A 15,646-nucleotide genomic window follows, 5' to 3' on the forward strand; every position below is an offset into this window, starting at 1 on the left:
CCTTCTATAGAGAACTGTCTAAAATGTCTCACTTAACCTCCTTGGCGGTAATGACGAGCTCAGCTCGTCCATTACCGCCAGAGGACGCTGCTCAGGCTGGGCCGATTTTGACATTTTTTTTTTCTAAAAACACGCAGCAAACACCGATCGCCGCCGATGCGCCACTACCCGACGCGTTATAGGCCCCCCCTCCCCCGAGACCCCGCACGCAGCCTGGCCAATCAGTGCCAGGCAGCGCTGAGGGGTGGATGACTGCATCACGATAGTCGCCATGGCGACGGGTAAGCCCTAAAGGAAATCCCGTTCAGAACGGGATTTCCTTATGGGAAGACGCGCCGCCGGCGATCGGAAGGGTGGAAGGGACGCCTCAGGGAGGGGGGGAATCCTATAGCTGGCGCTAGGCTAGCTACATGATTTAAAAAATAAAAAAAACCACACAAAAAATATTGCTGCGCCGCCACGAAGCGTGTCACTGCTGTTCCTTCTCCGCTGGGCTCCGGCAGGCTTCACTTCTTCCTGTCCCGACAGGAAGACAGAAGAGCGCCCTCTACTGTTTAAACTTCCCCAGACAGGAAGTAAAGTGAAGCTCGAGCTAGAGAAGAGAAGACAGCGGAGACCGAGGCTCGCGCTAGCCGGATCATGTAATGTTTGCAGGGGGGGGGGGGGGGGGGGGGGGCGGCGGCTGCTCCAGATTGTGAATTGGTTTCATAGTGAAATGAATTCAAAATCTGTTTGCAGTGTAGGCAGTCAATAGATCCCTCTTTGATCAGATTCGATCACAGAGGGATCTATCTGCTGGTCGATCTGCTGGCAATCGACCAGTGTATGGCAGCCTTTAATCAAACAAACCAATGTAATACCATCTCCTTGCATGGCTGTCTTCTAAAGGTAGCCATATATGGCTCAATTATGAGCCAATGTGCTTATCTAATCTATCACTATCTGGTCAGAATCTGATTTGTTTGATTGGTTCCTTCCACACAAAGCATATCAATTTTTCATTAGATTCCAGCAGAAAATCGATTTGAACAGCAGCACTGCACTGTTTCATGCAGCTCAATGGTATGGCCCATTGATTAACCACACTCCTGCCCTGCTCCCAGTAGACAGACTTTTTTTCACATTCGATCAATGCGTTTGATTGACCTTAAGTCAAAACTCGATCAATCTGCCATTTTAAGGCAACAGATTTGAACCAGAAAATCAATGTTTGTGTGGGTACCTCGCGCTGGAGGCTTTGGCATTTTCCAACATACAACATTAATTTGTGGAAATTAGGATAATTATATGGGCAGTAAAGAGAAGGGAAACCATTTCTTTATTGTATGTTATGCCAGATTGTATTTCCACTTTAGGAGGATCGAATGTTAGGGAATTGACTTCTATACATTGTCAATTTTATTGTGAGTACATATGGTAATTGAAAATATCAATTCATATTTGTGCCGATATATGGAAAGCTTAGTGTCTTACATGAGCAGCTTCTGTTGTTTTATACTGGATACTTGGATCACTAAAGCTGTGAATTACAATAGATATATTTTATCTTTTATAGGTGAACGTTTTTTCCCACCACCTTCTGGATTAACATACTCCACCTGGTTTTGTATTGAGCATTTCAGCACGCCGCCAAATAATCACCCTGGAAGACTACTTACCATTGTTAGACGAGCAACCTCCTCTGAACAGCACTATGTTTGTCTTGCCATTGTTCTCTCGGCTAAAGATAAATCTCTCATTGTCTCTACTAAGGAAGAGCTTCTTCAGAACTATGGTAAGTATCCAGCCCCACATGTAACATTTTTTTTAAATATTGGCTAAACAATGCGAAATTGGTTTAGAAGATTGTACAACTAGAAAGTGTAAAACTTTTTTAATGGATGATTAAGCTTAAAGCGGAGCTAAAGATCTTTTTAAAACAAAGTGTTTCACTTACCTGGCGCCTCTGCCAGCCCCTTGCAACCTTCCTGTCCCTCGCCAGTCCTCCACAATCCTCCGTTCTCCCGCCGCCAGCTACTTTTTTTATGTCGACTCGGCAACTGCGCCTGCGTGCCCCGGGCCACACATATCTTCCTTCGCAATAGCTTGTTGCGCTATTAGCGCAGAACACTATTGCGGGCGGGAAAGCTACGATTCGTTGGTATGACTGTACCAAAAGTAGCTGGCGGCGGGAAAACAGAAGCTCGTGGAGGACCGGTGCGGGGCAAAAACTTTGTCACGAAGCATATAGCAAAATATTACTAACTGCAACCTATGGGCAAAATTTGTAATAAAGGGTTATGGCAACATTGACCATGCCTATCTGGGCAGCAGGGTGGCTGAACGGCTAGCACTTACAGCACTAGGGTCCCAAGTTTGAATCCAGGCCAAAATGTGCATAGTTTGAATGTTCTTCCCTTATTTGCATGAGTTTCCTCTCATGCAAAACATGTAAGGCTACATAACTAAGTTGTTCAATATACTCAAATTGGGAAATGTTGGCACCAATGTGAATGTGCTTTTTGGCACAATTCAGGGTTTGAGCAAGTGTGCTACAGTAGGGAACAGGATATACAAGAAATCCCTCAATACTAAAGAATGGTGTGCTCCACAAACATTTAAACAATGAGTTATATTTATTTAGGTTTAATTAAACAATTTGAAAGCTATAAAAACTGTCAATCAATATTGCCATACCTGGCAAAAGCAGTCAATAGAAAATCTCATAAACAACCTTAAAGAGGAACTGTCGCGAAAATGTTAAAATTTAAGACACATACAAATAAGTACATTTCTTCTAGAGTCCAATAAGCCATACATTACTTTTATCCTATGTTGCTGTCACTTATAGTAGATAGTAGAAATCTGACATTACCGACAGGTTTTGGGCTAATCCATCTCTTCATGGGGGATTCTCAGCATGGCCTTTATTCTTTATAAAGACATTCCCTGAAAAAGATTTATATAAAGATGCTGGCCAGACTCCCTGCTCGCTGCACACTTGTTTGGCAGTTGGATGGAGCAACTGCCATTCACTAAGTGCTTTTAAAAATAAAGAAAACACTGAGAACCCCCAATGAGAAGACGGGCTAGTCCAAAATCTGTCGGTAATGTCCGATTTCTACTACTTACTGTAAGTGACAGCAACAAAGGAGAAAAGTAATTTATGGCTCATTTTACTCTGGAAGAAACGTACTGCTTATTTGTATATGTTTACATGTATTTTAAGGTTTTCGCGACAGAGGTCCGTTAACCATTTAAGCCGCCTGGACGTGGCTGTCACACGCGCGTCCGCGGTAGAAAGACAGTCGGCTTCTTATCAGAACCCACTGTATTTTTGCCCCCAAAAAAGTTTCCTGTCCTCCTTACGCTTCCTGGAAGCGAGCAAAACATGTTTTGACTGTGGCCAAGTTGTAAACCTACATCTACATGCATTTTTGAATGAAATAAACACACATTATTACATTTAAAATTAACGGTTTACCTCCCACCCCAGAAATTACCCAAATAATTTTTAATGAAAAAAAAAATTACAATAAAAAAAAAATAGTTACCTAAGGGTCTGAACTTTTTTAATATGCATGTGAAGAGGGTATATTACGAAAAAAAAATGTAAATTATAAGCTTGTAAATAGTGATGGACGCAAACGGAAAAAATGCACCTTTATTTCCAAATAAAATATTGGCGCCATACGTTGTGATATGGACATAATTTAAATGGTGTAAGAACTGGGACAAATGGGCAAATTAAAATACATGGGTTTAAATGAAAGTAGCATGTATTATTTTAAAGCTATAATGGCTGAAACATGAGAAATAATGTTTTTTTTTCAATTTTTTTCTTAATATTCCAATAAAAATGCATTTAGAAAAAAATAATTCTTAGCAAAATGTACCACCCAAAGAAACCTAATTGGTGGCGGAACAAACAAGATATAGATCAATTCATTGTGATAATTAGTGATAAAGTTATTGGCAAATGAATGGGAGGTGAAAATTGCTCTAATGCATAAGGTGGAAAATACCCGCGGGCTGAAATGGTTAAAGAGGAACTCCAGTGAAAATAATGTAATAAAAAAAAGTGCTTCATTTTTACAATAATTATGTACAAATGATTTAGCCAGTGTTTGCCCATTGTAAAATCTTTCCTCTTCCTGATTTACGTTCTGACATCACATGGTGAATTTTTCTCTGTTGGCAGGTGATGTCAGTGAAAGGAGATGTTGCTTGCTTTTTTGGCAGTTATAAACCGCTGTTATTTCCCACAATGCGACAAGGCTCCCACAGTGGGATGTCAGAACCATGGTCCTGACATAACACTGTTGGAGGGGTTTCACCACAATATCAGCCATGCAGAGCCCCCTGATGATCCGTTTGAGAAAAGGAAAAGATTTCTCATGTAAAAGAGTGTATCTGCTACTGATTGGGATGAAGTTCAATTCTTGGTTACGGTTTCTCTTTAAAACCTGTTTGGTATGTGCGGTATGTGCTTTCAAAAAAAAATGAAGGGAAACCAGTAACTACCACTGTATAGAATAACAATCAGGTGGCAACACACCAGAGAAGAGTGTTATGTGATGTCTGGACACTATTTCTGACAAAGTGGTGCTCAAACATCACATAATGCTTAGGGCATTTTTCCCGTGATGTGTCACTAATTGCTTAATTATTGTTACCTGGTCTTAGCAATGCTGGTTTTCTCAGCCTCCTAGAATTTTCACTTTTACGTCCACTGATGCGTGTGTTCTTAGTTACACAATTTGTAATTTTTGCACAACTTTTTTTTTTTTTTTTTGTACAATAAAAAATAATACGCTATATATGTGTTTATCCTTTTAATTCAATTTTTCGTTTGAGGAAGCTGATTAAAAAATAAATCCTAGAAATCTTGGAAAAACACAATCCTAAACACTTGAAAGTGGTTCCATCCAAGTGTGTATTTATAAGCATGACTTTTCTCCTTTTTATCCTAGTGGATGACTTCAGTGAGGAGTCCTCATTCTATGAGATTCTGCCATGTTGTGCCAGATTCCGTTGTGGTGAGCTGATAATGGAAGGACAATGGCATCATCTGGTTTTGGTTATGAGTAAAGGCATGCTAAAAAATAGTACTGCAGCTCTCTACCTGGATGGGCAATTGGTCAATACAGTAAAGGTGAGTGCAGTTTTCCTTTAACCAAAATGTTCACATGTGCCATCGAAAGGCTCAAAATTCTAAAACCAGCACCATTGTTGTGACTTAACACCGCTGAACTTTTGCCAGGAAACAGGATGGTTGCAAAAATGTTGGGACTTGCATGTCTCAACATATACTTTAAAAAAACTAACATGTTTACATCTCAATGGGAGGGAGTAGGCTGGATGGTATTGGAAGTAGGACATAGGCAAGATGGTGTTTTGTTTTATTTTCTTCTTGTGCTCCCCCATATTGAAAAAAAAAGAGCCTGATTGGTGGCCGAGTGACAGCAAAAACATTTAACTACTTTTGTCAATTTTCCTGCTTCATAAGTATTAATGGTTGCCCTAAAGCATGTTGTGTTTTTTTCTAACGTACTTACGTACGTACATATTTACGTTTATTCCATCATATATCGGTCATTATGTGGTTTGTAAAGGTACTACTTTTTCTTTACCTCTTGCAGTTGACAAATGTTAACATTTTTTATCAGATGTGTAGAATGTCCCTAATATTTATTTACTTTGGTATTACAAATATTGTATGTTCTTTTTGTATGGATATAATCTTCCCATATCAATTTGTGTTTGTACATGTACTTGCAGCTCCATTATGTACACAGCTCACCAGGAGGGTCTGGCTCCACTAACCCACCAGTGGTTAGCACTGTTTATGCTTATGTTGGCACTCCACCAGCTCAGCGGCAGCTTTCCTCATTGGTATGGCGCCTGGGACCAACTCACTTTCTGGAGGAAGTATTGACTGCCCCGAGTGTTGGTGTACTATATGAACTAGGACCAAATTACGTCGGAAGCTTTCAAGCAGTTTGTTCTCCATGTGAGTACTTACTAGTACTTTCTGCTAATTTCTTATTGCTTACTCACTAAGTTCTAATAAGAGTCAGTCTAATAAATTTCAGTCCAGCTTTGCTAGATCATTTATATTCTCCAGCATGATCTACTTCAGGAGGAGAATCTTAGTAATTGGACCTCGGTGCATACAGCTTTTGCCAGACTGCTTCCCCTATCACAACTTTATGAGAGAGTAACAAAAACAAAGTACTGACTTGACATCTGGCTTATAGTTTGTCATAGGATTGTTTGCAGACTTATGTCAGTTAGACGCAGATCCTGTCATCTGATGGAGATCAAAACTGAGCTTTTTTACCATTACACTTAGGTCATGTTTAGTGACTGCCAGACACTGTACATGATTATGAACACATCATCCTTGTCTTGCTGCAGGATGGTAGCATCTTGCTGGGGGGATCCTTCTCCACAACATGCTACAAAAGGCTTGTCCAGGTAGGTAGCAAAATACGATATTTGATACGGTCTGCAAGAGACCTGAGCCTTGGGAGAAAGAGCACACATAAAACCAAATATCCTGAAGTGGCCAAGTCTGAGTCCATATCTTAATTCAATAGAAAATTTTGGGTGGACTTTTGAATTAAGCTGTTTTCTGATCATCCCAGTGCACGCAAAGTTTAAGCATGTTTAGAAAGAGCAATGAGGAAAATTTGCAGTGTCCACACATAACCTCTCAAACAGTAATAGAGTTCAAAGATGCATGAACGAAGTACTGATTTGAAGGAAGTGGATACTTATTCAATCAACTATTTTACAACTATTTTAGGTCCTAGTTATGTAGCAGACTCATGTTTTACACCTCCGCTTGCATTGCTGCAGATTCAAAAATAACTTGTTTTTGCAATGAATGAACACTACTGTGATGTACAGTGCTCTTCTTCCTCTGCTGCCATTGGTTGGGCTAGGTTACATGATGTTGGAAATATTATGTGGCCTAGCTAACCTCTGAGAGAAGACGGAGGAGGAGGACTGTTGCATCACATTATTAAAATAAATCGAATTGGTTGTCAGGATTGACTGAATGTTAAAAGCAGGTGTTGCCATGCACAAGCCTTTTAGTGTCCTCTTTCAGGTGGCAAGCTATGCTTGTGGTGAAAAGCAACGTGTTACTAGCGATGAGCCCCACTGCATGTGTATAAATATGATGCCTTGTATTTTAATTAGAATGCTAAATATAAATGGTGTTGTTTTTCATATTTAAATCACTTTGCAAGCATCTGTTTATAAAGCATTGTGCTTCTTTGTATGCAAGATCTTAGTACAGTAGAATCCCTTTATGGTAAACCCCAAGGGGACCAGGAAAAGTAGTTTACTATAAGTTTACTATATCAGAATTGGTCATACATTGTATATTTATACAGACACATTTGCTGGGACCTGAGGACTGCGTTTACTATATCCAGAGGTTTACTATAGCAGAGTTTACTATAACAAGATTCTACTGTATCTGTTCTGTAATCTTTTTACTGTGCAAACTACTACAGGTTGGAATCGATTGGAAAAAAAATGCAATTTTTTATTGACTGTAGATGTTTGCTTTATTATATATATATATTGTATTAAATGACACATAGTTACAGATCAAGAGATGTTTAATTATATACATGTGTGGGTGATGATGATTTTGTCTTACAGGTAAAGATTCTAAATCTGAATCAGGTACCCCGTCTTTGGTGTCATTGGTACCTGAAGAGAAAGTGTCCTTTGGGCTCTATGCACTTTCTGTGTCATCCTTAACAGTAGCCAGAATAAGGAAAGTTTATAACAAACTGGATAGCAAAGCAATTGCAAAGCAGGTGAGTTGAAAGACTATGTAAATGTCAATACATACACAATAGAGAGAATGAAGCATTTTTATGCATTTAATAAAAAAACCAAAAAACACTTTGTTTCTATTTTACATAATTTATGCATGTAGAAGAAAGAAAGCCCATATGTACAGCACCACTCTAGAGATATATTAAATTGTTATAAATTTATTAACAAGAATTAACATCTGATAATTGACACATTGGAAAGTTCAATATATAAAAACACTTAAAAAGACCACATTGTCCTAGAATTCCAGCTGCAATAGTTGATATCCATCATACTAATAAATGAATAATTACTTGCAAATATAAAGAAATAAGCATCAATAAAATGTAAATAAATACCAACTTGGTGGGCTACAATGTAGAGCCCACCAGTGGTAGAACCCGGGTTCAGTATTAGCTAAAGTGCATATAACATGTGAATACAAATATATATATTGAAAGTGCTAAGTGCAAAAAATATATACATTAATGTGCAAATATTGAACTGCAAAAACTGTTGATCACTGATAATAGGAGCAGCCCAAGGATAGAGTGCATAGAGCGTGAGAAATAACAGTGAGAAACAAGATACTTAGCCCAGGTAATAGAATGTAGGCAGCTGGAGCAAGACTGGGGACCCCTCAGACATTCCACCAGGTTCGCGAGCGTCACCTCGCTTTGAGAGGAGGAGAGGACACCTAGCTTTGTGAACGCCAGTCCGGCGTTTAAATAGAAGGAAGAGGGTGTGTACCGATGGAGCGTGCGCCACCCGGAAGTGACGTCACCGCCATGCGTGATCCGGATGTGACGCCGCTCTCATTCGCAATGGACGGATTGGAGGGGAAGGAGGAAATAGGAAGAGACCACGCTGGAGCGCTGTAGAAGAAGCCGGAAGGTGAGTAGATTGGCAGTTGCCAGGGAAACCCATACACAAATAATGACGAAGAAGGATATATTGCAATGGCATCTCAATAAATACACTGGCCTGCAATCACAGCAATACCAAAAACCATCCATTGCCTATATTATAACCCAACTAGAAAAACAATATTAGCAAACATTGCTATTTAAAGGGGGGCATGCATATCAGCGTATTATCGTATTATTATTATTATTATTAAATGTGCTACTGGGGCAGATTTGGCACAAGAACAGAAGGGGGCCAGTCAGGAAATCCGGAATAAATGTCCAATCCATTCTGAATATTTCTTCAAAAAATCCGGAATAAATGTCCATAGTCACCATAGGAGGCATATGTTGGTCAAATAAATGGGGTCCCATATTCACACGAAGTCCCGATAGTTCATGGGCATAGGGGGAACAGGAAGTTCATACATAGGTCCATATTCAAGGATCAAAAGGCATAGGTATATATACACACACCAGCATGTCTAAACCTCTGCAACATAATGAAGAAAGACATACATATATGAATACATGAGTAATAATAAAGAAACATAAGGCATGTCTCATTCAACAAAGAACAATATACATACACTTATATGCACCATATAGACATGGAGACCAATTACCACTACAGACCACCTCAACCCAGATAACCAGCCCAATCAATCTCTTCATTGATGCCTGATGGTGACAAACTACCCAACTGGTAAATCCACCTAGCCTCTCGTCTGAGTAGGGCCTTAACAATGTCGCCACCCCTTCTCCCCAACTTAACCTGATCTATCCCGCATACTTTAAGGCCCATAGTTGAGCCTCCATGTGCGAATAGAAAATGGGATGCGACTGAAGTTAAAGTCTTGCCCTTGTCTAAATCCCATTGGGCCAATCTAATTTTAGACAGGTGGTGTTGAATCCTGGTTTTTAACATATTCTTGGTTTGCCCCACATACAATTTACCACAAGGACAGGTCATTGCATAAATGACCCCCTTGCTTCTGCAGTTAATGTACCCATTGATCTTATACTGTTTCGTACACCTGGTGTCATTGATCATATTTTGAGGCCGCATATACATACAGATGTTGCAGTCACCACATGGGTAACTGCCTTTCAGGGGACCTTTACATCTCTTTCTTCCTTCAGTGAAGTAACTCGAGCATAATTTGTCCTTTAGACTGGGACACCTTTTAGCTGAAATAGATGCATTTGATGTGATAAATTGTGCAATGGTCGCATCAGATAATAGAGTGGGCCATGAACTGTTAAGTATTCGATATAAATCTCTCCATTGATTGTTGTACACTGTACTGAATCTTACCAATTGACTAGTAGTTCTAGATGTTTGATGTAGTAGCTGGGATCTGTCCGTGGCCTTGGCCCTTTGATATGCTTGCGAAATCACTCGCTTAGGGTATCCCCTGTCTTTAAATCGATCTGATAATTCTCGTGCCTGTGAAGAAAAATCGCTGATGTTAGAACAAATGCGACGTGCTCGAAGAAACTGTCCAGTAGGAATATTGTTACGCAAAGGTTTGGTGTGCGCACTTTGATAGTGCAGCAAAGAGTTGACCGAGGTGGGTTTGCGAAACAGATCCGTGCTGAGATGTCCTTCCGAATCGATTTTGATTTTAATATCCAAAAAGTCAATGTCTGTAAGAGAGGCATGTTTTGTTAAATGAATATTCATGTTGTTATTGTTCAAAGCATTCAGAAATCTATCACAATTTTCCATGGAGCCCCCCCATAGCATGAACACGTCGTCAATAAATCTATACCAGCCTATGATGTATGGCTGGAATTCCTCTAATGATGGCCCAAAGACGACCTCCCGTTCCCAATAACCCAAAAATAGGTTAGCTATTGAGGGGGCGCACTTCGCGCCCATTGCTACTCCACACACCTGTTTATAAAATCCACCATTAAATAGAAAGTAGTTGTGGCTCAATACAAAGTCTGCCAATTTCAAAATTAGTTGTCTAAGGTCCCCTTGATGATTACTCTCAGGTGTCCTCTCCTCCTCTCAAAGCGAGGTGACGCTCGCGAACCTGGTGGAATGTCTGAGGGGTCCCCAGTCTTGCTCCAGCTGCCTACATTCTATTACCTGGGCTAAGTATCTTGTTTCTCACTGTTATTTCTCACGCTCTATGCACTCTATCCTTGGGCTGCTCCTATTATCAGTGATCAACAGTTTTTGCAGTTCAATATTTGCACATTAATGTATATATTTTTTGCACTTAGCACTTTCAATATATATATTTGTATTCACATGTTCTATGCACTTTAGCTAATACTGAACCCGGGTTCTACCACTGGTGGGCTCTACATTGTAGCCCACCAAGTTGGTATTTATTTACATTTTATTGATGCTTATTTCTTTATATTTGCAAGTAATTATTCATTTATTAGTATGATGGATATCAACTATTGCAGCTGGAATTCTAGGACAATGTGGTCTTTTTAAGTGTTTTTATATATTGAACTTTCCAATGTGTCAATTATCAGATGTTAATTCTTGTTAATAAATTTATAACAATTTAATATATCTCTAGAGTGGTGCTGTACATATGGGCTTTCTTTCTTCTACATGCATAGTTCTTCTTTTGGGCCCAAGCACACTTATATAGCTTGCCAGTGTTTGCGGACAAATACTTTTTTTTGTTTTACATAATTTGTGAGCAGCTGTGAATGCTTTTTGTAGATTCTTAGACCACAAATGCGGTTATGTGCAGTATTTAAAGGGAAATGCCACTTTTATTGAAAAAACTCAAATACTTTTACTTTGCTCTATATATTATATCAAAGGTAAAGTGGACCCGAACTCTAGCACAGCACACAATAAAAAGTCTTTATTTGGACTGGTGCATATTACAAGATCTTTTTAAAGGAAATGTCAGACAAATAATGTTACCCCATAATCTACTTACCCGGGGCTTCCTCCAGCCCCTTGCAGCTGACATGCCCCGCGCTGCAGCTTTGTTCTCAGCCACCTGCCCGGGGTCCCCGCCGGTGCAGAGACCAACCTCGAGGTCATCCTGTACTGCACCTGCGTGAGCATGGCTGTAAATCAAGTCCACGTTGTCCGGTGTGTACTGCGCAGGCGCAGTGGAGGAGGACCTCGAGGTTGGCATCTGCACTGGCGGGTACCTCGAGCCGGCGGCCGACAGCGGAGCTGCGGTGTGGGATATGTGGACTGCAAGGGGCTGGAGGAAGCCCCGGGTAAGTAGATCATGGGGTAGCATTATTTGGCTGATGTGTCCTTTAAAAAGCTCTTGTAATATGCTCAAGTGGTTTAGTTAAACCACTACCATATATACTTGAATATAAGTCGACCCCATGTATAAGTCGACCCAAATATTTGACCCTCTTAAGCTGGAATTTTTTGATGACTCAAGTATAAGTCGACCCAGTTGACTCTGGCTTGATCTGGCTGGGATAGATACCTGCAGGCTGATATCAATAACGCTGCTCTCGCTGCAGTGACGCTATACTATCTGTATAAACAGCGCTGACACTTCAGGGGGAGCAGCTATTAGACAGGCTGGGCTTATGACATTGATGCTCCCCCCTCCAGACTTATGACAGTGATCCCCCCTCTATGCAGGATAATGGACTAACCCCTGCTCATTATGTATGCCTTCAGGCAGCGGCTGAATATGCTGATCCCCGCTTAGCACGTGATCCTCCATAGCTGCAGGGGTAGGAGCTGCTCACTGTGCCTCACTTGTACCTGTCTAGCTGAGGTGACTTAATGCAGCTCTCTCTCCAGCAATCGCTCTATAAACAGCGCTGGCACTTCAGGGAGAGCAGCTATTAGCCAGGCTGTGCTTATGATAGTGATGCGGGGGCGGAGCGTAAATCACGGGGCGGAGCTTAAATCACAGAGGGGCGGAGCTTAAATCGCCGGTGTCTTGTTAAAAAAAAAAGCTGCTTGCATCAGGGACAGCTGGTGAGGACAATGATCAGTGGCTGGAACGGAGAGATTTAGAGCGGCTCCTACCTCCGTTGCAGAGGTAAGAGCCGCTCTAAATCTCTCCGTTCCAGCCACTGATCATTGCCCTCACCAGCTGTCCCTGATGCAAGCAGCTTTTTTTTTTTTAACAAGACACCGGCGATTTAAGCTCCGCCCCCCGCATCACTCTGATAAGCACAGCCTGGCTAATAGCCGCTCTCCCTGAAGTGCCAGCGTTGTTTATAGAGCGATTGCTGGGGAGAGAGCTGCGTTAATCATCTCAGCTAGACAGGTACAAGTGAGGCACAGTGAGCAGCTCCTACCCTAGCAGCTACGGAGGATCACGTGCTGAGTGGGGATCAGCTGCCTGAAGGCATATGTAATGAGCGGGGGTTAGTCCATTCTCCTGCGTGGAGGGGGGAGCGACATTATGGCAACCAAAGCAGGGGGATATGATCTGACTGGCTGGCAGCACTAGGGGGGCAGAATACAGCAGATGCAGAGTAGAGGGGACTCTTGATACTCGGCTGCAAGTCAGGAATTTAGGTCTGATGCGAGTATAAGTCGACCCCCCTACTTCACAAAAGTAGATCAGACTTAAATTTCTCGACTTATAGTCGAGTATATACGGTATTTAACAAAACTAACTGTATTTTCCAAAAAGGGTACTATACTAAAAATAAGGGAACAATTCAGCCTGTAGTCAATACTTCCATGTCTGAATCCTGATGTAAAAATTACAGTTTTGTTTTTAAACAAAACCTTAAGAGAAACCTAAAAAAAAAAAGTTTAATTTACCTGGGGCTTCTCCCAGCCCCCTGCAGCTGTCCTGTCCCACGCCGGTACTCAAAGAACCTGTGGTCCCCTGCCGTGGCCCACTTTCATTTTCACTGTGCCTGTGCGGACCTGGCTGCGCATGGCCTCGCTCAAATCACCAGGAGCGTCCTGTGCAGTACAAGGTTTTCTCATGCTGCGCCTATGAAGGAATATCCCGGCCACAGGAGCACGAACAACGACGCGAGCAGGCACAGTGGCCATCAACTTGTAAGTCGGCGGTAGGGAAAGTAAGCTGCAACGGGGGAATGGAAGATCTTTGAGTATCGGCGTAGGGCAGGGCGGTAAGTTAACATTTTTTGGGGGGAAAATACAGTTAGTTTTGTTAAACTAAAAAAAAGGAAGGAACAAAGTCCGATCTAAAAGTAAATATGCTTATTGGGTTAATTTTTTTGCACCATCTCCATATTTAAAGAGAACCCGAGGTGTGTTTAAAGAATGTTATCTGCATACAGAGGCTGGATCTGCCTATACAGCCCAGCCTCTGTTGCTATCCCAAACCCCACTAAGGTCCCCCTGCACTCTGCAATCCCTCATAAATCACAGCCATGCTGTGAGGCTGTGTTTACATCTGTAGTGTCAGTCTCAGCTGCTCCCCCGCCTCCTGCATAGCTCTGGTCCCTGCCCTCGTCCCTTCCCTCCAATCAGCAGGGAGGGAAGGGATGCAGGCGGGGACTGGAGTTCTGCAGGAGGCGGGGAGAGCAGCAGACTGACACTATAGAGATAAACACAGCCAGCTCTGACAAGCTGTTTGTCAGCAGCGTGGCTGTGATTTATGAGGGATTGTAGAGTGCAAGGGGACCTTAGTGGGGTTTGGGATAGCAACAGAGGCTGGGCTGTATAGGCAGATCCAGCCTCTGTATGCAGATAATATTCTTCAAACCCACCTCGGGTTCTCTTTAAGCAGCACTTTGACATCTTGCTCGTTTTGCATACCACTGAATTTAAGGGCTTCCTGTCATCATTTCACAAACTTAAAGTTGGATATCCCGAATAAAGCATTAAACATAAACTTTTTGGCAGTGATGCGTTAAGCTAAAACTAACAATTGTCTATGTGAAAGCAAGTATCAGTCATGTACTTTTGTTCTGGTGCAGATATGCTACATGATCAACCTTATTGAAATCGTATGCTTATAAACACGGACTATAATTATACTACTAACCTGTAGATTAGTACTGTTTAGTGTTTTTTTCCCTTTGTATAAGAATGTTGATGAAATCAATAACCCCACTTGTTGTTTTTTTTTTTTTTTTTCCATTCTTCATTCTTTTATACAGCTGGCAATATCATCTCATGAAAATGCAACTCCTGTGAAATTGCTACACAATTCAGCCGGGCATTTGAATGGGCCAGCTCGGACAATAGGAGCAGCATTGATTGGTTATTTAGGTAAATCTGCTGAATTATCATCCTGAGGGCCACACTTTAGTCATCAGACTGTTTATAGCTCTTCTTATACTACGGCTTTGATCAATTGAATTTTGGTTGCCATGAATACCACATGTTCTTACGTATCTGCTTTGAATACTACATATGCCTTTACTTTTTTCAGCTTTAGAGTTCAGATAATGTAAAGAAAACTGCAATCTCAATGACCTTAGATGATCCACATGAAGGAAAAATATATCCTTATAAAATATGCTTTAGAGAAACTTCTAGTGGATCCAAGTATATGACTTTAATGCTATATCCTAAAAGAGAAGCATATACTAAAAATACTGTCCCTGTTTTCTTAGGGTTTAAGTGTTTTTCTAATCCAGCCAGCTGAAAACTGTTTTGAAATTCAACCGTATTATAATCAGATTTTCCCAGGACATCTGTCGGACAGCACCCCTCCTTATGAGACTTGTCCCCCTCCCACAATAGACAGGAAGCTGCAACTAACAAATTTGCATAACAAATAGGCAGCAGTATAAGAGGTTACCATCCTGCAAAGCTCCTCAGTTTGTTTTCCAGTCCAGGGTGGGACGCTTCAGGAGGAGTCTCCATTGGCTATCTATGTCGGGCGGCAGGGGCAACGCAGGCAGGAACTTCACGATTTGCTATTCAGGTGGCTGGTGTAGAGTTCTGCAGTGCATAGAAGGCTGCTCCTTTCTAGGCGCTTTTGTGAGTGCAGGCGCACGCACAGGAAGTT

The 15,646-nt window shown here is 41.4% G+C and overlaps 1 protein-coding gene across 5 annotated transcripts in view; it reads left to right on the forward strand.

The window, feature by feature from the left end:
• WDFY3 (WD repeat and FYVE domain containing 3) overlaps window positions 1–15,646 on the forward strand; it is a 352,404-nt gene that overhangs the window by 205,578 nt on the left and 131,180 nt on the right. For all 5 annotated transcript variants that reach the window (XM_068233510.1, XM_068233509.1, XM_068233512.1 and 2 more), the window contains 5 exons: window positions 1,556–1,774; window positions 4,953–5,134; window positions 5,761–5,992; window positions 7,660–7,820; window positions 14,790–14,901. In XM_068233510.1, coding sequence (XP_068089611.1) covers window positions 1,556–1,774; window positions 4,953–5,134; window positions 5,761–5,992; window positions 7,660–7,820; window positions 14,790–14,901 — 906 coding nt within the window. The remainder of the gene's footprint in view (window positions 1–1,555; window positions 1,775–4,952; window positions 5,135–5,760; window positions 5,993–7,659; window positions 7,821–14,789; window positions 14,902–15,646) is intronic.

This window comes from Hyperolius riggenbachi, chromosome 1 (genome assembly GCF_040937935.1).
Source record: "Hyperolius riggenbachi isolate aHypRig1 chromosome 1, aHypRig1.pri, whole genome shotgun sequence".
NCBI lineage: Eukaryota > Metazoa > Chordata > Amphibia > Anura > Hyperoliidae > Hyperolius > Hyperolius riggenbachi.